Consider the following 25507-nt stretch of genomic DNA (forward strand, 5'->3'; position numbering starts at 1 on the left):
TCATTTTTCTGATTTGAATTGATGAAATGTTAAAATAATCCTTCATTTGAGAGAAGCAATGCTGCTTACATGCACATGTACTGCTTTGTTCACCTCGTAAAAATACAATCTGGAAGTAGTTCAGGTCTTTTTATTTTGTCAACTGCTATATTAGATGTAACATTTTGAAGGAATATTATATTAAAAAAATAAATTTACATAACTGAAGTGCAGCATTCTTAAGGTACTTGTACTTTTCAAATTATAATTTTAGAAAAGACCTCCCTTGCAAGGATGGCAAGATTTTTTCATGGAAAATCAGAGCATTAAGTATTTTTGAGATACAAAAATATTTAAAGGCAAGACTCCACAATGCAAGGAGTGGCCAACCATTTCTATATTATGTGCAAGCTTATTAATTGGTCTCAATTGCCTGTGTGCAAAATGATGAAAAACACTAGAGGAAGTTCTAATTATACCAAAAATCTTTAAGAGCAGCCTTTCACAATTCTGGTTTTGTTTTAGTGAGAGTAATTTCATATTTTAGTTTCAAAAATTTAGCATTTAAAGAACAGCTACAGGTATTCCTGACATTATCCTTAACAGAAATCCCTGAACCTAAACAAGCATAAATACACCAGATTTACCCAAATACTTGGATATACAGTGGGGAAAACAAAAAAAACCCCCCTAACTTCCAATCAAGCAATCCAGTGAGTCAGTAGAATTTGAACATCTAACCTGGTTAGATTTTATAAAACTAATAAATAATTTCAGTAATTATGGTGCAGTTACAAACTTTGAGTCTGTCTTCCTGCGTCACTGAAATAACCAGCTGCTACTTGGAGAGAACCATACTCTTAGAATTTCTGTAACTTACAGGGAAGACTTAATTCTTACGTTCCCACCTGCTTCATCGGTGGTCAAAGTGAAAATTACTCTCTTGCAAGAAAGCACTCACTATGTAATATAGATCAACCTTCTCGTCTGTCCTTAAGCTTGCTCCACTGTAATGTACTGTAAAACAAAGTGAAGATTATTCGCATCCATCACGTTAGGCTTTATGGTAGTACATAAACACACACAAGTCTCCCAACTACAAATACAAGTATTCTGTTTACTTACCATTGTCACCTACTCCATTTACATATTTTAGCCTCACATTTCATGTTTATCATACCATTCTCACACCTAGCTTTACGTCTATAAAACATTTTAACACACTCTGAAAACTTAATGCGAAAGTTCTAAGATTAGTTTGACAATTAATTAGCACAACGGATTCTTAATTAGGAGGCCTGTATATTGCTGTAATTGAAGTAGATGAGTTATACAGCAACATAAAACGCACCTAATTCACAGTGCTTTTTCTACCATATGGTTTCTCTCTCGAGTCATCCCATTGTTTTTCATGACATTTAGATATGTTGGTACGTTTAATCTCATTTATTTCTACTTCTAGAAGACAATTGTTACATTAGTATGAGGAGTTTGGAGACAGAGAAAGCTACAATTTCAAAAATTTCTACAGCATTAAAATTGTTACTACTGAATGAGTTCATAGATTTCTTCATTCAGGTCCTTTTATTAAAGTAAAATGCACCAATATCTCCCCTGCTTTTCCCAAGCTGCAAGCGCATAAGGTGAAGAATTTGCCCCCAAAACACCAGTGCTCACGGGAAACTGTCTCTGAGGTCATAAAAATGTATGTTTGTTTACTCATGTAGCAGCTTATGCCAGGTATCCATGTAACAGGTTCCCAAAATATCAAACTAGCTAAAAAATACCAGTTAACTAGAGAAAAATCAAACTCAGATCTGACTAAAAAAAAGACAACTAAGCAATTGCATTAACCAAGTAATGACAAGTCTCAATTTGAGGCAGTGGTTCCCCATCTTTTGCTATTAAATTCCCAAATCCAGTTCATTGCGGGACTGCCAGCTATCACCTTCTGGTCCACTTCTAGGTTACTTCAGCATATCCATGGCAGATTTTTTTCTTGTATCTGTTTGCTTTCTATCTTGCTCCAGTCTGATGACCATTCCCTGTTTCCTATCTCACCAGAATACTGTATGACACTTGCAGCACTGCAATCTACTGGTGGTTCCATGTGCCAGAAAACATTCCGACAGGCACAAAATGATGGTCTGGCAATACTTGTCTAGGTAACACCGTATATTAGTGCCTTAACAAAAGCTGTTGGATGAAGAATAGGAGGTAGCAGCCACTGAAGAAACTTCCTTTCATACTTTTATAACAAAAACAAAGTTGAATCCAGAGCTTAGGAGCCACTGAGCAGCTATTGCTGTTCTCTGCTCATTTTACCTCCATCTCATCCTATTTCCCTCCGATCTTCGGTTTGTCCACCTTAATTCCAGGGGATCCAGCCTTTGGGAATGAAAAACCATGAAAACTGCAGGAATTGTCATATTTACTGTAAGAACATCTGCAGGGTCATACCACCGGCATTTAAAAAAGCCAGGTTAAGACAACCAACCTTTGTTCATCCCTTTCTGTAAGAATGGTCTGTATGTCAAAATACCTGAAAACTGCACTGATACAGTAGAACTTACTTTAACTTGCATTACGAATAAACTGCACATGCTGTTTTACAGACAATATATATTTGTAAACTTGCTCATGCAAAATTAGTGTGCACAACAGGGGTATTTGTTTTCTAATCCCCACACCTTTAAAAATGACATTTATGTCTGCTTTTTTTGAACTGTGCCCAAATCCTCTCTTTAATATAATAAATCTTACACAGAATTCATCTGCCAGCCAAACCAATTTATGAAGCTGAAACAAAAAAGAATAAAAAGTTATACAAAAACATGGTGCACCTGGATGCTTGATTCCCACCTCCCCCCCTTTTTTGTTTACAAGTAGAAAGAGTGAATAAAAGAAAAAAAAAAATCATGGTCACAAAATTTTGACATTTTAATCCTAAACATTACAGGGCAAATGGATGTTGGAACCTATTTCCATACACCATGCGTCAACTTTTTGATTCCCAAATGTGGCCAAATCCACTAAAACGAGAGTGGTTAACAAACTCTGGATTATGGAAATACATTTCTGGAATAAATGCTAGAAAAGCAACAATGGGAAAAGCCAACTGTCTCCATAAAGGTAAATAAAGTGGAACAATGTGTAGATTAGATACTTTTTCTGTTTCTTACTCATAACCTGTCAATTCAGTGCATCATATGGTTCAACATAATGGTCCCCATTTTGGACAAACATCTAAGTAGTGTCCATTGATTCCAAGTTAGTGGATGATGAATCTTTTTGGATACTTTCAAAGATGGCTGCCAGCTCAGGGTTAGAGCTTATCTGTGACTGAAATTCACTCATTAATGGACTCTTCTCTGCTTCTGGAATGGTTAGAAGCGCTGCTACTGCCCTCATAGCAGAACGTTTCAGTTCATCTTGCTTTTCAAACTCCTGTTTCACCGAGTTTGCCTTTACCTAGGGAAAAAATGAAAGTACGTTTGAAACTTTTGCTTAACCCTCCCTCTACACCCACCTTAAAAAAAAAAAAAAAAAAGAAGTATCTTACAAAGACTTATTTCCTTCCAGACTACCATTTTGCACAGCTTACAAAATGGCCCAAGCTCTTAACAAACCCCCGACCAAACAAACAAACAAAAAAAAAAATCCCCAAACATCTACTTTTTAGCAGACTTTTTACCAGCAGTTTACAAATAGACCAAAACTTGAATACTGCGAGGTAAGCAGAAAAAGGTTGTAAGCTACCAAGTCAATTACCAAATCAAAACAATTATAGCAGCCAACCTCTAGCTGGTAAGGTCAGTAAACGACATTAAACTGCTACTATCACAGTACTCCCAGCTTCTAGAGAATAGAACTTTTTTAAAAAAGTTGACCTCCATTAGAATAACTGCTTAACCTTCTATTGTAATTCTCAAAGATGTTTCAGTGATACAAACATTATCAATAAAAGCAGTCAAATATCTTGATGTGAAATATAACAGACTACAGTAATGGAAAAGCAAGGTAAATCAGGCATTAGATGACTGTAGAGCACGCAGGTGGATCAACACAAGAGCAGGAATGGAAGGAGACTACGCCAAGACCCAAGAATCTTGTAATATAAGTGATGAAGGGGAAAAAAAAACAACAAAAACCAACAAAAATAGGACTATTTTACACTGCCTCCATCCTTCACCACCCAAATGTTTGTCTGAAACAACGTAATCATTAGAAGTCAGAAAAACTCAGTATTCCAGTATCACTATGAATTGAGACAAGTTGCCCAAGTGACAGCTAAATTTTTAAGAAACAAAAGAAATGGTATCAAAGAGTCAGAGGATTTTTAAAAAGAAGCTAACAAGTCTACCCCTCCATTTGTAACAAATTTAATACATGTATAAAGGCCCATATATTTATATTATTCTGCCTATTGCAGCTTATCGACTATAACTCAGGAAACGCAGCAGTACAGAAGTATTCTTCATAGGCGAGTTAATTTATATTTCTATAAGACAACACAAAATAATTAACTGAACTAAGTTTAAATTTAAATACCTTAGTTGTACACGTAGCACGCAAAGGTTCAACAAGCCTATCCAACCTCTGCAGCACTGCGCTTGGACAAAGGGTAGACAGTCTCACCAACATTAAAAAGGTTAGCATCTAGGTTGAGAAAGAAACAATTCAACAATTAGTTATGCTCAGCACATATATGGAGATGTATTTCCTACAATGCTGTGTAAGCTTTTTAACAGCAACACTTTAATGAAAATGGCAAATATACTGAAGTACTTAAGCATATGAAGCAATATTTTTACCATTTCAGTCTATTCACTATTTAAAATATTTTGACGAAGTCACTGCTTACACAGAGAAAAATGACAGCTAACCTTAATATCATAGTGATCCTTCAGGCCATCTTCAACATGGTTTAAGAATTCAAATATATCTAGTCTATCCAAACAGCTATCCAAAAGAGTATACATGCACTCAAAAGCTGCTTTCCTTATGTCCAACCCATCATCAACTGTATGCTTAAATGGTCCCATTTCCACCTGTCAGCAAATAAAGAACAAAGTTATGAAGTAATATATTTAGGAAAACAAAGAATCTACTTGCATATATTTAGCACTGTTTTCTTAGTTAACATACCTCTCTGATTAATTCCTTTCTGACTTTTGTTTCATTGTAAAGATGAGGAAGCACAGTATCTAAGAGGTCCCTTATTAATGATGGTTTATTGTGTGCAGCTGAGTTAAATGTCACTAGGGCTACTCTCCTGACATTGAGATCTGGGTCCTCCAACGTTTTCAGAAAATCACCTGCAATCATGTACAGAAATAAATCAACCTATGAGGATCTTTTTCATGTGCTACTTTAAAAATATCTTTGCTTAGTTTTAACCTTTCAAAAGGATGTATTTAGTGCAGGAGTTATTTTCATCTAACAGAGACAAATACCTGGTATTTTAGCATGATTACACAAATAAATCTATTAATTATAATCATATGAAAAGTATTAATATAATTGATATATAGTATTTCATATATAATTAAACAGAAGTAGAAAAACTGCCATCAAAAAAAAATGGCCATTTAATTATATTTCAACTTTTTTCTAAAGGTATAACATGTAAATTAATGAAAATTATATTTAACCTTTCCTTTTCTCCATTAAAAGTCTCTCAGAATATGCATTAGAAAACTAACTTCAATTCTGCAGTTGAAGAATTAGAGAACACCTCTTAAGGAAACTATCAACATATTGATTTTTAATCCCTAAATTGGCCTATGCTGAGAATTCCTGAATTAGCACAAAATAAGCCTACTCAGTATATATTAACGTAGCAACACCTCTCCAATCCCACCCCACCCTTGTGCATTTTCAAATTTGAATTTCTATAGTTCTATAACACAGCCTTGTTAAAATAAATGCCTGCAGCAATATATCATATTTTTCCTCATTGTTTGTGAAGTTTTACTAGCAACTTCCATGAGGAGTAAAATTTTTAAAAGGAGAAGAACAACAAGGTTTAAACATCAAAGTGACTTCTATACACACAAAAGAAACTGGTAACAAAACTAAAGATGGCTGCAATTTTTTAAATACTAGATGCCAATAGTTTTTTGACTGAATAATCAATAAATATTTCCAGAAACCAAAGGGGCAGGGCAGCTTCAGTGACAGGGACAGCAGGGGGAAAAACCCACAAGCATAATCAATTCTTAAATATATTATAAAAAAAAAAAAAAAATTAAGCTTAGTGATGAAAATAACACATAGGAACCGACTCCATTTCCCCATAAATAAAAACCTTGCTCTCCACAAAACTGTATGTTTTTAAAGATTAATCTTTTTCCCCCTCTTAGGTTTAGCAGTACACATCATTTTTTACAGATCTTTACACCTGTAATTAATCCACTATAAAACATTCACCATAGCATATTAAACAAATCCACAATACTTTGTCATACAAATGAGAAAAGATCAAAAAGCCGCAGCATTGCAAAGCTCTTTATCATACTGATGTTACACTGAAAGCTCCAATTACCTTATCCCTGTAGAAATATACATGCTTCCAAATGCTTTCAGACCACAAGCATTATAGAATCCTAAGGACCTAAATTTACAATTCACCATCTGGTAATACTCAAAATTCACATGTGCATACATATTTTAAGTGACTGAATGTCAAATATTTCCAAGACTTCTGGGTAAAGACAATTCCTTACTACATCAAACTGGTATAATTTGGCAAGAGCATCGGAAAGGAAATCAGCTTTTGGGTCCCACCTTCCTAAAAGCCCTAGATTTTTGTACTGCCCATCACAGCTTCAATACATGTAATTTTAAATCATACAACTTTTACTGCTCAGAATTCAAACAAACTAGGATTAACAGAAATAACTGGCTATTATGTAAACATTTTATAACTGTTCCAACAGTTATCATTAGCAGCTAATTCTAGTACCTGTAAAATATTTTCTTCTGAAAACACAAAGAACAAATTTTAAATGCAATTCTATTACCAGAAAACATAGAAGCTGTCAGTAAAAGTAAACAACTTACCTATGCAGTTCTTCAAGAGTGGGTCTATGGGTTGTGGATGATCAGAAATAGTGAACTTAACAGCAGTAACCACTGAACTTCGAGCATATGAGGACCCTAATATGAAACAAAAGTGGAACTATGTAGCATTAAAACAGTACAACTACAGAATCTAAATCATACTCAGTGCCATTCTTTTTAAACTTCTAATACTCTTAAGAACACTAAACAAGAAGTGTTATTTATTACTAGCAATGCAATATGTAACTCAAGTAAATCTATGGAGAAAACATTTTAAATGGGGAAAAATATTATAACATTTGTAATAAGCATTTAATCTTATCTGCTACAGAAAATTCAAGTAATAAGCCTATTAGAACAGATTTATTTTTTTTATGATCACACATAGGCCTACAAATAACTCTCCTCTTTAAAGCAGAACCACATGAAGAAAACATGTGAATACAGTTCATTATATGAAACTGATGCATGAATTATGCATAATGATCCTTCCTAATCCTTAAAAATTTCAGAATTCTTATCTGAAAATTAAGAATATTGTAATTTACATCAAAAGGTCAACATGTTGCAATTGGTTTGTCAATTTGTCCCTTTGTCATCCATGCTCCTTCCCTTTAAGTTTATAGCTCTTTGTTAAACATCACAACATTAATTGAAATATCACAGTCTGAAAGCAGAACATAAAAGTAATTTGTGTTATGTATGACTAAAAACTTCTAGTAAAAATGGAACTATCTAAGCTTCACATGGGGGGGGGGGGCGAGCAAAACTTCCAAGAATATCACAAAATTTAAGCAAATAATTTGCTAAACTAGATCAATCTATTAATAGATAGCATAAGGCCATACGTACATGAGTTACTACTACTCACCTGATGCCAAGTATCCCTTGAGTCGTGGAAGCAGAGTCTCTGGGTCTATTAACGTAAGCTTGCCCAAGCATTCAGCAACAACATTCCTTGTACCCTCTTCTGCACATTCGCAGTGTTTCAGGAGTAAGGCCCAGATGTTCTCAACATATGGTTTGAGACCAATCACTGATGCAGAGCTAATTATTTCTTTCAAGGAATGAAGAAGAAGGTATTGCCTCTTAGGTTGACTGGTTATTTCTTGTAAGACAAATGGCAGATACTCAGGAAGATTGCCAACACTAATACTGCCTAATGCGTAAGATGCCGCTGATTTGACTTCCTCACTAGGAGAAGAGAATGCTTCTAATATTACAGACTTCAGCTCAATTTGTCCACTTAAGTCAATGTGATGCCCAACTTCCCCAAGAGAAAGCAAAGCCAAAAGCCGAATGGAATCTGTGGACCTTGAGTTCTTGACATCTTGAATGAACTGACCTACAACAGCCGGTCCTTCCTTAGGGCAGGCTCGAGTAAGGGCAGCAACACATTTGGCAATGGAATAGTAAGACTGCTTGTGAGTAAGTGCTGTGCTCTGCGAGTACACTGGACCCGTTAACATGCGCAGTAAATCCATATAGCCTAAGTTATTTGTACCAGTCACAACCAAAGCTTGGAAAAATTCTAGCATGGCACTAAGTGCTCCACCCTGAAGCAGAGGTGATCTCACCAGCCCAATAAGTTCATTGAGAATGGACCCACTAATCTTTGACAGGGAGGAAGGATATACTTTAGCCAGTGTTGTCAGAAAACTGATGGCCATCTGTGATACATGCATATCACTTTCACTAATCAGAGGTGGAAGCTCATCCAGGACAGCATCAATCATGGCAGCTGTCAAGCTGTCACTGTAATTCTTAATTAAAATATCTAGAGCAGAAAGAGTGCCCAGTTTCAAAGCTCGCTGGTTCTTCCTCAAAAAAGAAGCAAGAATAGGAACTCCTTCCCCAAGGATTGGTCTCAAATCTATCTTCAGAGGAGAACCAGCAATCAATGTCATGGCCTTCACTGTAGTTAACCGAGTGATCTCATTCTTCAGTCTCTCTAGGAAGATCTGAAGTGTACTAGGCAGGTCAGTGCCTAGGCTGTCACCAAGGCTACAAATGATTTGACCCATGCAAGATATTGCCCTTTCTTTCACCTCCTGATCAATGTCAGCAGCCTTTAATCTCTTGATTGTACAAGTAAACAAATCTTTGATGTAAGGAGTAGCATCAAAGGAAGAAGGCTGGTCTAAAGGACGAATGACCTTCACAAGTTGTTGGGTAACCAAAAGCGCCTCTGATGTTATCTTGTAAAATGGATCTCCAACACAAGCTACAACTGGAGGTACCAATGCTTGAACATGAGGATGAAAGACTTGGGGAGAATGATTGCAGAGGATCACATACAAACAGGACAAAGCATCTATCTTCAGATTAGAAGAACTTGATTTGTCATTCAGTGAAAAAATTATTCCTGGAAGAAAAAAGAAAAATGTATTTTTAGGTTAGGTATTTATATTCTGTTAGAACACCTCAAAACTTCTCAACTAAGGCAGGTATACTGAATTTATGTTTTCCTGCTCCCAGCCTTTCTTGAATGCTTCCAAGCCCCTTTCACCATTTTATTCAATCAATTAGTTTTCAAGCTTCCTCCACACAGAGGACATGGGCCATTTGATGGTTTGTGATGTATTTTCTTAATTATAAAGGGATTCTGAACCTTTAACTTTTCCAAACTTACTTTTCCTTGTTACTTCAAAATTTAACACTTTAGGACCCAAAAGCTAAAATATGGACAATATTTCACTCTGTTGAGATGAGAAGTAAGGCAGTTTGATCTTGCAATTAAGAAGCAAATTAACTCTTTTATATAGAAGAAAAAAAAAATCTCAATCTTAGAGCCAACCCTTGTTTTCAAGATTAATGCAAATACATCACTAAAATATTTATATGGATCCACAGATTTTACCAACTTCTTTAAATAGAAGCAACACTTCAAAGCTTTTGCAAAAAGCACAGTCACAATTGTAAGACTTCAAAATTTCACATCCAATTTACTAAAAGATCTTTAAATTAATAATATGTTTCTCATACCTGGTACAAGTACAGGTACATGTTGTGTTAGAGCTCCAGGTAATACATTTACTAGCTCAGTCAGCATGTTAAAGCAACACTGACGAGTTTTCACACTTTTCTCCTTCATCTGTTTGTGCAAGGCTTTAACTATGTTGGGGACCTGTAATCATCACACATCTGTTAGTTAATTCAATAGCTGACATTTCTTTCATCTTTGATCACTGGGGGGATATAAATAAAGATGTGCGTCCTACCCCTCTGATTTCTCTACACAACAGAGAAGTTATATAAACACTAGGAAATGAAGATTCAAAACAATTGCTATCCCCCCAAAAACAGTAGTTTAACTTTAAAAGGTGAGCTGAAACAAAGCAAAACTAGATTTGCATTAATAAAACTGTAGAGAGCAACAATTGAGAAGTCACCCAAATAATTCACTTAGAAAAAGTTTTTCAGCACTATCCTTCTTATTCTGCAAATAAAATATGTTGTAGCAAATCAAGTTTTATCTTCATCATTAGAGCTGACATCTGCATTACGGAATGCACAAAATAGTTATTTTGCTTTGGTAATCTGGCTAAACTACATAGGACATTCAACTTTTACAGGTGATGGTAAACAACTTAAATCAGATAAGCACAATTGTATGAGTTGGTAATTTCAGTTTCCAAGACTGCTGTACTTTTCCAGGCCAGTTTACCTGGCTTGCTCTCTGTGTTAGTACTACAGTAATAAACTGTAATCTGTGTATGAAGAAAGTATGATATGGCACATTTCAAGAACTATCCTTATGAACAGGGCACAACTTCAGTGAGTCTTCTCAAAGGTAACAAAAATCTTGACAAATAACCTGACTCTGAAGCATTGTCAAAGGTGTCTCTCCTTGTTCCATTGCATCAGGATCACAAAGCCAACTTTGCACAGGTCGAGTTTGTTTTAAAAGAGAAAGATATGCATGAAAAACATCTGCTTTAACATTCTCTTCACGTTCTTTGAATCTGGCTATTAAAGCAGGAGATACAGTTTTGTAGAATTCTGGAAGCATTTCATGTCGTGTGCTAACCACTGCATCCAGACATTTAGCAGCTGCGCGCCTCACTTTCCAGCTCATGTCATCATCATCACTATATTCATCATCGCTCCCTTGAAAAAATAAATTATGCATATGTTCAAGTCTAGACAATCAAAGCATCAAGTTTTATTTTAAACAATTAATAAGAACACACTTGGGTTCTTTGCGTAAGGCACACCGAAGAAATATGTTCAGAAGTATGTTAAAAACCATACATAAAAAGCCTTCTGAACTGCCTAAATCATAAAGCTAATTATTTTCTCTGACTATTTTTTCACAATAGTCTTACACATGTATTAATCTAAACTGCAAACAGGACAAGGCGGTTCCCATCATGCTTACAGCCTGACTACTGATTTAAAGCCTATTCCTCTTTATTCGTGACATAAGCGACAATGCAACAACAATTACCAGCTGATCAAGATTCAACAAATTACTGTTTGTTTCTTTCTAGGAGTAAATCAAAACCATATTCTGCCCCCAAAAATGACCACAAAAAATATACAATAAGCAATACAAATTGACTTTTTAAGCACTAAAGCAACAACTATGCAGCTCATTCATTCTTACAGTAATGAGAATGTTATGCTCTGGGTTCAGATTACTTGAGTGTCCAAGTTTTCATAAAGCTTACATATGGCAAGGTATTGCCACCATATTAACAATAAACACCTTATCTCTTTCAGTCTAAAACATTTTTTATCCTATGAGTATTTTGCAATTTTCAATCTATTCTACTTTTACGCATTAGGTAACAAAATATTACAGTGGAAAGTAGCGAGAAGCCTTTCCCATGCAGAATACGTATTTTCAATTCATTAACTGATGTTCTTCTCACTTTAGTTGTATTATCCTACATGCTTCTGCCTTTTTCCACTTTTCAAGTATTATTTTAAAATATTTGTCTTGTACTTTATGTTCACCCTTGGAATTACTTATCTCCAGCAACAACATCCTATGCTTTTATTCCAAGAAATCAGTTCATAAAGTATGTTTAAAAACAGTACGAAAATTGAATACAGAAGTATACAAGTTATTAAAATGCTGGTACTTGGTAGCAATACCACCCATATCAATTTTCTCAGATGAGCGCAGGTCCACAAGCTCTTCCTCTCCCCCAAACCAAAAAGAGAATGTACCTTGATCATCATCATCACCACCATCAGCATCCATAGCATTTTCATCTTCATCTTCATCATCATAATTGTAATTAGGATCATAGGTAAGATATTTAAGACAAATGTTTATAATAGTAGATACATGAGGATAAACTTCTTTAGGACATCTGTGTAATACAAAAATATGATCAATGTCAAATTACTTTGAAGAATTAAAATATTTCTAAAAGACTTTATGCCACATACTGTACTTTGGAGACATTAGCCAAACCAAGTATCATCAGTGCATCCATCTGAATTACAGAAATTCAGACAGGAATTTCAGAAAGGGCAATGCTACTATGTGACTGGATCTGCTAGACTGGAAGGTTGCAGAGGACCAAGACATGCCTTCGGATATCAATTTTTTTTGTCACCACCATTGGACAACAAGTATTACTAGAATACTTCCCACCTCCTGTTTGCATAAGTGGTAATGGCACAGTAGAAAGTTTCTAAACTACACACATAACACAATGCTTAACAATTAAGTTACAAGATAGTTATAGGAACAGTTCCAGCTCAAAGCTTGCAAAAATACTTTGTCCCAAGGAGACTGTCTCTTGACAGCTTACGACCAAATGGCTCACTATTAGATCTTAAGAAGGCCTGAAATAGGTACTCAAGAATAACTTACCTCCTAACAAAGGATTCAAAGGCTTGAATGCAATACTCCCGTAGTTCATCATCATCTACATTACAAAACTTTACAACCAAAGGAATTATTTTCTCGAGATATTCACCTGGTAAGAGAAAAAAATTAGCAAAGTAATCACTCATCTAAAAACTTTTAAGTTACAGATAATTTATATATTTTTCTTACCTATTCTATGACCTGCTTGCCTACTGATAGCAGCAATACACTGTATATAGGTCCTAGTTGTTGACATGGAATCATTTTTAGACAGCTCTGTCAACAGATGTTCAATGAGGTCAACAAAAACCATATTGCCACAACTCATAACCAGGTGACCAAGAGCAATGATGGTTCTTTTCCTCACAGCAAGTCTGGGGCTAGTCAGCTGGGGGAGCAGACAGGTCAGAATTGAAGGATGGAAGTTAACAAGCAGTCCTCCTTGCCTTAAAACAGACAAAACACAAACTCAAACCAATTGAATCTAGATAACTTTGTTCATATACTGTACAACAATTCCTTTAAATATTACCAAAACATCACAAAGTTTCTAATTAAGTCTTTAAATGTAAGCTTTTGGAACATCTAAAAAAAAGAAATCCATTTAAAATACACACTCAAAGCAATAAACATTAAAATAAGCTTAAAACTACAGTTCTCAGAAGATTAAATAATAACCTATCTATCAATCAACTTATCTTCAGTACATTCACTTTTTTTCTACATGAAGTTTCACCTATACTTAATACCTTACCATAGTATTTCACATAAAGTAATTTAAATTTAACATTTGGAAAATTAAAGTTCAAGCTTTAAGGAGTATTTATCAGCATTCACCAGCATTTTGGAAGAGGGATGTTTACCTGCTCAGCATATCAGCCATGATATCCAGTGCCTCCAGTTGAACAGACACATCTTCCTGCTTGGCTATAGCACTAGTGAGACGCCCTGTGATCTTTTTACAAACATTAGCCGCTAATGCAGAACCTGAAAGCACAACAAAACCTCAGCATTTTCATAATTAAATAAAATACAGTTTTTCACACAAGAGATCATGTTTGTGACTACGGAAAGCAACCTGATCTCAACACAAAGAAGCTTTTCCAACCCAACAAAACAAGCTTGAACAGCCAGTTTGTTTGCTAATGTAATGTATGCTCTACATTAGAGCTGAAAGACTATCTATGTAGAAAAATACTGAGGAGGGGGCCCTCTTAATTGTCCCATAAGGTATATACAACAGAAAGGACACTGCTTTTGGCAGGGCAAGCAATGGAAAGTGAAGGCCAAGACAAGTCTAGAGCAATACATGAAAAGGCCATAGGTAAAAATAAAGAAATAAACTAAAAGGAAAGAGGAAGCACAGAAGTAGATACGGCCACCTCTAAAGAACAGCTGTATAACAAAAAAAGCAAAATAAAATGATTTTGCACAAGAAGCTACTTAAATAATATGTACCTGAAATACTGCTGAAACATTTGAGAAAGGGGGGGGAAAAAAAAAATGTATACCCAAAGTATTTTAAAATTAAAGTAAAAATGTCTTTATCACAACTCCACAGTTCCCCCTTCCCCCAACTGTCTAACATTGTTCGGAGTAACTATGAGAAGAGAAGAAACTAATGTCATGGTAACAGCTACCCAATGGCTAGTGCTCATCTTCATTTGCATGAAGTTTTTTTAATCACACTTTGGGAATTTCGATGTGAAATTAATACCATTCCAACCTATATTAAATCTGGTTTATATATATTTATGGCTTATTCTTAACTCTATGACTAAAAGTAAACATAACAATTGGACAGTCAAATGCATTACCATAGAGGTTAAGAAAAAAGACAACAATCTATGTTGGAGTTGAGAGCAAGAAATAACACCTAGGTTCCTTTTGTATTAGGAATACTAATTATATTGAAAGATTTTGCTACATTTATGTTTGAGCTTTACCTCCACCCCAAAATCTCCTTTTGCTTTGTGTAGGCAAACAAAAGAATAAAAGCTTAAACTGATTTACTTAAAATTAGTTATTTATCTGAAGTTTATGCATCTCACTACTACTTGACAAACGCAAGACTTATATTTGGACTTTCAATAAAGGATGTTAAAGTCAGAGTTTTGTTTTTTTTTTTTTTTAAAGAAACCTCAGTCTCTAAAAACTGCATTTCCAAAGCCTTTTTAATCACTTCTCTATTCTCATTCATATCTTACACAATGATATCTGCAAAGCACTTGAATAAAAAGTAATGCCATTAACTGATGAGCTGTTCATCATTGCTATCTCTCTTGGAGGAAAGACTGCCTTCATTTAAAACTGCAGGTAAGTATTTCAGTAATTTAACAGGGGATTGTTAAAAACACAAGGTACTTCCCAAAACACTTACCAGAAACTGAGACAATAAATTGGATCATTAAAGAAAGATACCCAAGTTATAATCAATTTTAAAGTATACTATCAATCAAAAAGCGAGATGAAATTTAGCTATTACTACAGCCTAGAAATGTTCCACCAGGCAATTATTAAAATAGGAGCTTTTACACTCAATTTGTTATACTGAAGTTCATACACTCTAAGTTTGTTTTTCACATTAATGCAATTCTTTAGTAAAAAAAGTTTTCAAACTAGTAAAATCTGGAAATACAGTCAGAGAAGAAACTAAAAGGATATTTGTGCCATACATTTTTCCTGACAGAAATTAGTTCCAATGTTAAATGAACTGAATCCTCTTCACTAAAGGATCCAGCTTTTGCATTTTTTTAATTAGTAATGAAACAATAAAACTAGATAGTCTTGAGTACAAAATGCCTTACCACTGGAAGCTGGGGGGAGTTCTCCAATCACAGTTTTAAGGCCAATGCTTGAAATGTCACGTAACTGTTCTTTATCCGAAAGCATGTTTGTACAGAGGGTATCTACAATGGTCTCCACTTGATACTCCTTCACTTTACTCACCAAAGGGCCAAGGCTGTACAAACAGAAGAAAAGTATTAAATCTGCAGCCTTAAATAAAACCCCTCATTTTATTTCAGTATTTTGCATTCAAGTCACAAAGTTAAGGTTGGTTTTGGTAGCAATATAAGGCAGAATTTTAAAATTCTAAACCCTTCAACTAGTTGGGTTGGTAACCTGTCTCCATAAATCTGGTTTAGTACATGTTTGATTTACAACAAAAGTTACCTAGACAGAGCCGTCAGTTTATGTGCTTGACCATTAGTGCCTGCTTAGTTCACAGACAAGTAAGCAACCTTCTTAATTACTGCATCTTTATTCCACACAATGCTTGGGTTCCATCCGATACACACTCAGACTCATTCTATACCATAGAGTGCCTTTCTTAATAGAACGCAAACCGTAAAATAAAAAACGACATGGCATGCCCTCCTTCACACAGACTCCAAGCCCCACTGTACACACAGCACATCATAACATTTCCTCTCTTTCCTCTGAATTGTGAGTTTTCAGTCATTCCAACTGCTCTGAGGATCATAACAATCTCGTATTCCTTTGTCAAATGCTCCCATTTGTCCAAAATACTAAAACCACAGATGTCCTAGTAATGGCTAGTTCATTGCTAAGAAATATAGCATCTTCACCATCTTCCTCACCTTATCACCAAATTTCAGCATCTCTCCATTGTTAATGTTCTGTTCCAAAAGGGCACTTATGCAAAAACAGAGCCTTATATTGCCTCTACTTCCTTCCATTCACCTGTGGAAAACCTCCATAAGAACTCCAAGAACTTACTCTTTCTCCTACTACCCCTCCCACTTCTCACTCCAAATATGCCTATCTAGTTTCTCCCTATTTTTAAAACACCTGCCTTCAGACAAAGCATCTCAGAAATGGGAAATTAATTTTGAAAGACTTTAAATTACCAAATATTTTAAACTAATTCAACTCCCTCAAACATACTGCATTAACAACACACACATCAAATTCTGAAAAAAAGCGTTACAAGTTGTGCTATAAGCATTCCCACCACGTTCCATCAAAAAACAGTACGGTCAACTACGCATACAGTAACTACTCTGAAAGACATAGCTCCCTTGTTTTGTAAGCTTCTGTCCTCCATATGTTGATCTTGCCAGCTATTCTCTCTTTAATTCTCTGTGGTGACATCCATAATATTATTATTCAATCAAGAAAGCATGCTTACTAGTAAGACATCAACACTAGGGGTGGAATGTGACATGAAGCTAAAGTTTTACTAAGCTTAGGTTCTGTGCTGACACCAACAGAAGCGAGGGCAGGAGGACAAGTTGCTGTGTGCAACAGTCACACAGGAGAAAAAGGAATGGCTTGAGGCCAGAATGGAGACGGCAGTAGTTTTCTGGAGATACATCTGTGTTTCTCCTAATTCTGCTGGTGGGCTATGCTTCTAGTTCACAATTCCCACATTTTCTGTAGGTTATCAAAACAAGACCAAGATCAAGAAAGAAAAGTTTAAATTTTCAAATATATGCCACTATTCACTGTATGTCAGACTTTTGAGACTGCAATGATTTAGGACCACATGGTCACAACCTTACTAAAACATCAGAAGTATGCAGAATTTTTACAAGCAGATGATGAAATTATTTGTAAAATAGATTAACATAATTAACAATAAAAAAAAACTTTCAACAGCAAGTACATGCCTAGTTTAACTCCTTGTCAAGTGCAAAGGAGTATGCTGTCCAAAGATAGACTGTTTTCCCATGCTTAGAGAAAAAATAGTAATATTTGAAAAGTTGCAATATATTAATTTGGACTTGAATTTTCATTGATTTGAAACAAATAGCAAATATCAAAATTTTAAAACAGTTCAGCCACAAGTTAGTTTGATATACAAGGGTAAATATTTTTCCCCCCTCCCCAAAACTAGCCTTTCAAAGCACTTTACAAAAACAAAACAAGCTCAAGACACAAGGAAAAAGGTGGAAAGAGAACTTCCAACTTCATACATTTGATTGTACAAAGTAATAATGGAGTTGCCAGATCACGGTACAGAGCTAAACCCCGATTAACAAATATCAGTATGCAGTTCTAGTAAAATTAATAAATTCAATACATCATATTCTAACTGTACCAGATTACTGGAAAGAAACTATCTGGATGCACAGTAATTCCTTTCAGACCTTAGTGATTACAATGGGGAAAAAAATGTTTTTGTTTTCTTTTGTAAGATTTTTTAAATTATTCTGAATTAAGAGCAAGTTTCACCTTAAAAAAGCACAGGCATTAAGTCAACTGCACAAAACTAGAGGGGGAGGGCAGAAATCATCTATAGGCAAGCAGAAATTCTGTCCAAGCTAGCAAGATACTAAGCTCTCAATGAAGACTATTAATCTGAAAGTAGATAGTCCAAAATCCAAATTAAGTTATGCCACCCAGGCAAAAACTTACTTTACACTTAGTACTTAAATAATCTAATTCCCACATTATTGTAATATGGAAACCCACAAGTGTTTTAAGACAGAAAAATCACTCTTGAGTCTTTACAGTCTACAGGAGAGTTCCTTTCTTCATTTATATGTATTGAGAGACAAGCACACAATGTACAAGATGACAAGCGAAACGGTTTTTCTTGTTTGACTGGAAATGGCTCTGGAGTTTAAGTCTAACTCTCCAGGAACACAGCTGGACCCTGGGTTCACTACTAGCTAATAAAACTGTCAGCCAGGCAGCTGCAAGGGAACACACAGGTCACAGATCACTACTCAGAAGGAAAGGCTTAAGGCTATGGCATTCAGCATAAAGGCACTGAAGTTAGTTTAGGAGCTCAGTACTACATTTGCCACAAATGACAACAAGACAACCCCACATGTTTACTATCTTGCTGGTACTGCTGAGGGAAAAAAAAAAGACAACTTCCTACATTGCTTTAGCAGTGGAGATCTAAGGATGTGTAGCTTAATTCCAAAGTGCTGTTAAGAAGGAAGTGTTACCTCGTATTAATATTACTTGTTGACCTATACACGCTTTGTACTATCTCACCATTTTTTTTAATGTGACTTGGCACATTGGACCATATTGAATTAACTCCTCAATGTATAGTCAAACTTGACAATGAATTTGTTCGTTTTGAACAAGTCACTTTAGCAATCCCCACTTCTGGTCAGAGCAATTGTCCTTTTGAGTGTGCATGGAAGAACAAGAGGAACAGTCTGGTCAAACATAATTTAGAAGCACCTACAGGGTAAACCAAACCCCCATGTTCCAAGTTCCTCTGAAACTCAGTCCTCTCTTCAGCCTCAGAGCACCAAGTTTTCCACTCCCCCTGGTATAAAGGCTCCAAACACACTCAGAGTTCCCCACACCTTTCACGCTTCCTGCCTTAGAAGTCCTCTCAGTCATTCCAAAGCCATCCCTCTCCACCATATAGCTCACACCACAGGACAACTGTAGACCCTCAAAAAACATTGTTCCACCTGATCTGGTCACCCATTTTCCCCACTCCTGAAAAAAAAAAACCAAACCAAAAACAGTGTTCCAACATCTCAAACTAAACTGTTACATGCAACTGTTGGAGGGAACTAGACTGGAGGACTAGGCTCAGATTCAGAAGACTGCAAGCCAGTAATTCCAGCTCAACTCAAAGGGCGGAGATCTATGGCCTTCACCCTTGGACAGCTAGCGGACACAGCTCTATATGGTAGGCCAAAACCAAAATACATCTTCCATCCCAAAACCTGTTTTATGTACCCCACTGCTGCTACCCTTCTCTCCCAGGTCCAAGAATTCACAGCAGCAAGAGCTAATTATCATAAAAAATGCCCAACAGAAGCAAAAGGCAGCAAGCAAGAAGTGCAGACAGAAAAAGGACATAGATAAAGGAGATTCACCTATTATATAAAGCAAGCCCTTACATTCAAGCACTAAGTGTGACTTACAATAAGACAGTAACCAGAGTAAGGTGCAAAGTTTTGGCACTAGTGGTCTGTCACCATGTTAGGCAAACTTAGGAGCTTCTCTTTCAATGGCCATGCTCATAATGCCTTACCCCCATGAACTCAGAACAGTGCCTGTACTCGAGGCACAGCACTTAGATTAACACCCAGGAATTCGCAATTCCCAAGACAATCACACCTACCGCTTTCCATGCCTTCCTTCACAAACTGTAACCTGCTTGGTTTCCTTCTCTCCTTACCCACCATCACCCTGCTTGTGTGGTAAAACGTGCTGAAAATACTGGCAATTTGGGAATCAAAAAAAAAAAAAACCAACCCAAAAACCAACCAACCAAAACAAAACAGAAAAAAACCCAAAGCGGCAAAGGCAAAACATATTTACCAAACCCATGCACTGAAATATCACATACAACTAACTCGAGTTTTGTTAACACACAAAACTTCAAACTAATTTGACATTAGAACTAATTGGCCACAGACATCTGAAATTGATGCATTATGATCACCCCAATGCCACAAATTCAGGAAGATTGCAATTTACTCATTTTGCAGAGTATTTTACAGACATACGCAGATATCTTAATAATAAATTCAGAAAAACAACTTTTGTGCAACATTTCTAGAAGATACAACATACAGATAATCTCAAGAGAACCGTTACTTGAGATACTGACTGGTATCTGATGAAAGGCATAAAAAGAAGCCCTTTAAGCGCACTGAAATGAAGATGTTATGGAATAGTTTCTCACTTGCTTCAGCAGGTACACTTACTCCTGCAGAAATGAACATCTGACAGAGCACCCTTTGTTAAAAGCAGCCAAACCTCAGGCCCTAACCCGACACTGCCCTTTAATTTAGGAAAAGGGCACTGTACTGGAATCTTTAGATTCCATCAAACCATCTCCACAGCTACTAAACCCCTGAGAGTAGGGGTTTAAAGGACCATATCCACAATCTAATCTGGTCATTTTACTGCTTCAATCATGTTAAATTAATACTGCAGTCTTATTAAAATAATTTCTGGACCCTGATACTGGTAAAGACCTTTTTCCTCCAACAGATAAATTCCCGATAAATCTATACACAAGCATTTGCCAACACACAGATTATTACCAAGCATTATCTCCCAGACTCAAATACATCGAGCCATCCCTGACTGCATTCCTAAAAGTTGAAACATTTTCTCCAGTTGCTCAGAAAACTCACAGCTTTCTCCACAACTGGATTTTGCTCTTCAGCCAAGCTTTCCCTTCACAGTGTTTCATTGACACATCACTAGTTTCTCTTCAAATACACACCATAGTTTCTCTTCAAATACACACCACTGTCAGTCAGCGGCTACTCACAGCATTGTTGCACTCCTCTACCCTTGCTGCGTAGCAAATTGTTTTGCAAGTGAAGCAAGCACAAATCACCTAGAACAGAAACAATCACAATTCCAAGGTATGGTGACTGTCCACAGTAGTCCAGAGAAATTCCCTGTGCATTTCAGTCAAAAGACTATGGTTTACGAAGGTGCAAATGCAGAATCTGTAGAAACCATTTCACATCTGTAACACTGCATGGTTCGACAGAAGTACTGTAAACAGAAGCACTAGGAAGCAGGAACAAGCACATGTACAATTACAGAAGTGTATTCATATAAAACTCAATAAGAGTATCCTTTCAAAAATATGGCAAACCTTCAGAGTAGCAATCCTGAAAGTTTGCTTTTGATCAGTAGCAAGAGAGTTTGCTATCTGGTTGGTGAGATTCCAGGTGGCGTCATCCCTCCTTTCACTGCTAGAAAGGTCACATCTTCAGCTTTTTGCAGTTTGCAATGATTTGTGCAGCTCTATGAAAATACATCTTCCACCCCCTAGAGATCTGCAGCTGACACCATCCTTTTATACATCTACTTTAACAGACCAGAAGCAGACCTCCACCAGAAAACAGCTGTTCCATAAGTGAAAACATGTGAAATGATGGTAAGGATTTTTTTTAAACCTGAACTATTGAACAACTACTAAATTCTTCTAATTTAAATATGTTTATTTTTCAACTGTAACCTATGAGTAACTAAAATAATCACAGTGAAAGCTGGTAGATTCATCTCAATTAAGTACAGGAAATACTTTTTTGCTGTTTTAAAGATGACCAAACCACCAAAATGACAAAGTCATTCAAATAAACACTTGAAATTACAGTTTCTAGAAAGTGTTAAACCAGATTTTACCTGAATTAGTGTCTCCATCCTATTTATTCAGCCTATTGGTTCAATAAAGCTGACATACCAATTATGAAGTAAATTTTTAAAAAGACTGCCTCAAACTTTTCTGGCCTTTAAAATCAGTACTTATCCGTTACAGACCTTACTAAGCTTATCAGAAGTCAAAAATAAACTATAACCTTCTTTTCTTAAATCAGTTCTGAATGCAAAGCTTTTGCACTTAAGCATGTATTTTACACATTTGAAGACAGTTTCAGATATTAAGTGCTCTTTGATATTTTCCCGTTCACTAGCCAATAAATTGTGTCCAGTTTCTCTTAAAGTCAAAAGCTCATTCAGCTGCCTATGGAAATAAACAGCGACTATAACACACTGTCTCCTTTAAGTTACATACATTTGAAAATAAAGGTGCTCATAGTGTAGCTCCTTATTAGGAAGGGGGACACCAACTCATAATCAATTATAGTCTCAAACTGGCATATTTTAACAGCTATCAAATAAGCACATTTACTTACAGGAAAAAGTTAAAATTCACAAATGGGAAAAAAAAAAAAAAGATTCAAATCACCAGTATAGCATGATGTGCAGCAGTGTATTACCACAGCATCCAAAACTCTTTAAAGCTGCTGAACCGGATCAGCCACACAACAGCCAATATGTGCATCATCCTGCTCACACTAATGACTCACACTCACAGCATCAAGCAGGGTTCCCTATATTGAACTACTGCCCACAGAACTCACTGTGATAAATGCTGAGAAACTACAGTGTCACAAGGGAGGAATTGCTGAAAGTACTTACTTTAATCCCATCTTCTTTTTTTTTTTCCAAATATACATATATATATATATATATATATGCATTTGGGTTTTTACAGGTTTCAGGAAACATTTCACAGTGTGAAACAATAAAAATTTATAAGTTTAAGTGGCAGAATATCAAACCATAGATAACTGTTCAAAATGAGAAGCAGTTCATCTTTAAACTGCAACACTGAACATATGAAACAATGTGCAATTTGGGTTAACAAAACATTATCAGCAATGAAGAACAAACAGTCCATCCAACACAACACCTACGCTTAGACAAACCATACTGCTTTTCTAATCCAGATGCACATAATCTTGGATAGATCTACAAGGCAGTATAACTACTACTGCCATAAGGTGCACAGGGTACCATGCTGGACTACACTAAGAACCTTAAACTAAGAATATGCCGTAAGAATGTCCAATAGCATTTTCTACATTGGCTGACTGTAAAACAGCCTATGACTATCAGGTGAAGCAAAAAACAACTCCTCCAGGAAAAATGCAGAGAACAAGAATACATTTAAAATTTTACATGCTCTTAAGAAAAACAAGGTGAGCAACCTGCAGTTACTGACCTAGTTTGCATCTGCTGCCTGCAGTAACAGAAGCTTGACAAATACACTCCTTTCCCTTCTGTAGAGTCAAAGCTTAGAGCTTTTACTCCGAGAGTACTAAGGCAGCTCATTAATTTTCGTTTTTATTCAGAAATGAACTGCACAATCTTCCTGCAAGGTAGCTACCCAAATATCCATGAACTCTCAGCCTGACTTCTGCTAACCAAAACCCAACATGTTTTATCCTGTCCAAAACCAGTGTAATATAACTGAAAGGATCAAGAACAAAATCACTAGTGTGCTTTGAAGAGATAATAAGAAACAAGTTCATCGGCATTTTAACCAATAGAGCCCTTTCTATCCAAACGTGAAAGCAAGCAGCAGGTAAGGCAAAACCACGAACACTGCTTACTTGTTGCTACACTTGCCTAAAAATAAATGCTGCTTTAAGGCTGCCCCGAGTTGTTTTAAATCTGCTCTGTTCAGTGACCTCAAGAGTCAAACCTTGAAAGAGTGATCCTCCCGCAAGACATTCTTACCTGCTCAAGGAGTGATCAATACCTTTGCCATTCACAGTGTTTCCATTGATCTACCTGTAGAGGAAGCTCCCATCCCCCCTTCCTCAAGGAAAAATCTGTCTCAAATACAGACTGAAAGGTACATACAGTTCTCTTAAATCCTTTTTCTATGAGAGAGGAAATCTATACTTAAATGGGTCATCAAGCACCAGTGTGATGAAAGCTCCTGCTGATAGTTTCTAAAGTTCATCAGAGCATTTAAATTAATAGTGATCTAAACACAGTTTATGCTTTCCTCAGCTGAAAGTGCCAGCAAATCCATAACAGAAATACACAAGTAAAGAACGACAACACAAAATATTTAAAAACCAAAAAGTCAAGAAAAATAGGCTGGCTGAATTTAACTTCCCAGCGAATCAGGCTGACGCCCAGTGTTGTAGTAGAGATGGAAGACTTTAGATGAGCTTGAACTGTCTTAAGCTCAGAACAGCTTAATAGTGTTCAACCTCTCCCATCCTTCACCCCCACTACTGTTTCTACCAGCGCTCATCTGATTGCAGGAGGAGCACTAAGCCAGAAGAAAACCAAGTCCCCAAACCACTCTACAACAAAATCAGATAAGCAACGGTGCAAGAAAAGGGACAAGGAGGGTGAGAACAGCAGAGCAGCAGCAGCATTAGCTTAGACTGGCTTAAAACTGTCATGGAACAATACCATGAGTATAAGCTGCCTTAAGAAGAGAAGATTCTTTTAGTGTAGGGTTTTTTTGTCCTCAAAGCATATCTGCAAGTGATTGGGATGCCAAAAAGAACTTGATATGTTCAAGAATGTACATGTTCTAGAGGAATGTTCACAATTTACCTGTAAACTTCTCCATCATGTTTCTTGTCCCACTACAGTAAATTTATCACTGTTCTTTAACATTATTGGGATTTGTCAAAAAGACTCCAAACTTTAAACAGATCCTGTCATTTTAATTAAATCCAAGAATTTTATCAGTATGTCAAAATAAACTTTAAAAATACAAGAATGGTTAATAAGAACAGGATGCGGGCATACGCACACATACACATGCAGCCATCTATTTTCTCATTCTCTTCCCTTTGCAATCTTTCTTTCATGTTTTAATAAACATTACTTGCACTTTAGGTCCAAAATTCTAACATTGCCATTAAAGATTGCGATATGTAAGCTATGTCTATATGCATTAATCTAAACTTCAGGATAACTTTAGGATGTACATTAAAGAGGAGTACTGCATGTATGCTGCAACATAACTTTTCCACAAAATGCTATTTCACACAAAGACAATTCTAAGACTCAGTCAGATTTCATAATAATCTACTCTTCTGATTAAGTGTAAGCAATCTGTTTCAAAGCCATAGTACTTAAGCTGTACCACAAGGAACTTTGACATTTCAGAAGTCTGAATTAAAAAGAAGCATAGTATTTTGTGTTGTTTGTTAAAAAAAAGGTGGGGGAAGACACATTTTAACACCACTGCAACCCTGATGAGAGTAGTGAAAAAGTAGTGATAATTATATTACTACACTGCTAATATTAAACTTTGACTACTTGCTATTCCTACACTAGTTTCTCTGTGCAAGGTTTTGGTTACTATCATTTAAAATATTTCAGAAGCTGAAGCAAGCA

General features: G+C 36.1%; 1 protein-coding gene across 1 annotated transcript in view; it reads right to left on the reverse strand.

Annotated features, from left to right (window-relative positions):
• Positions 1 to 1410: 1410 nt before the first annotated feature.
• The window catches only part of CAND1 (cullin associated and neddylation dissociated 1), a 30249-nt gene continuing 6152 nt past the window's right edge, over positions 1411 to 25507 (reverse strand). Inside the window, exons 3-15 of the mRNA XM_052774419.1 lie at positions 15682 to 15836; positions 13738 to 13861; positions 13064 to 13320; positions 12878 to 12983; positions 12223 to 12368; positions 10862 to 11154; positions 10030 to 10171; positions 7916 to 9409; positions 7045 to 7140; positions 5128 to 5297; positions 4866 to 5030; positions 4531 to 4638; positions 1411 to 3450 (exon numbers count right to left, since the gene is read on the reverse strand). Coding sequence (XP_052630379.1) covers positions 3226 to 3450; positions 4531 to 4638; positions 4866 to 5030; positions 5128 to 5297; positions 7045 to 7140; positions 7916 to 9409; positions 10030 to 10171; positions 10862 to 11154; positions 12223 to 12368; positions 12878 to 12983; positions 13064 to 13320; positions 13738 to 13861; positions 15682 to 15836 — 3481 coding nt within the window. The 3' untranslated portion in view covers positions 1411 to 3225. The remainder of the gene's footprint in view (positions 3451 to 4530; positions 4639 to 4865; positions 5031 to 5127; positions 5298 to 7044; positions 7141 to 7915; positions 9410 to 10029; positions 10172 to 10861; positions 11155 to 12222; positions 12369 to 12877; positions 12984 to 13063; positions 13321 to 13737; positions 13862 to 15681; positions 15837 to 25507) is intronic.

The sequence above is a fragment of the Harpia harpyja genome, chromosome 23 (assembly GCF_026419915.1).
Source record: "Harpia harpyja isolate bHarHar1 chromosome 23, bHarHar1 primary haplotype, whole genome shotgun sequence".
Lineage (NCBI taxonomy): Eukaryota > Metazoa > Chordata > Aves > Accipitriformes > Accipitridae > Harpia > Harpia harpyja.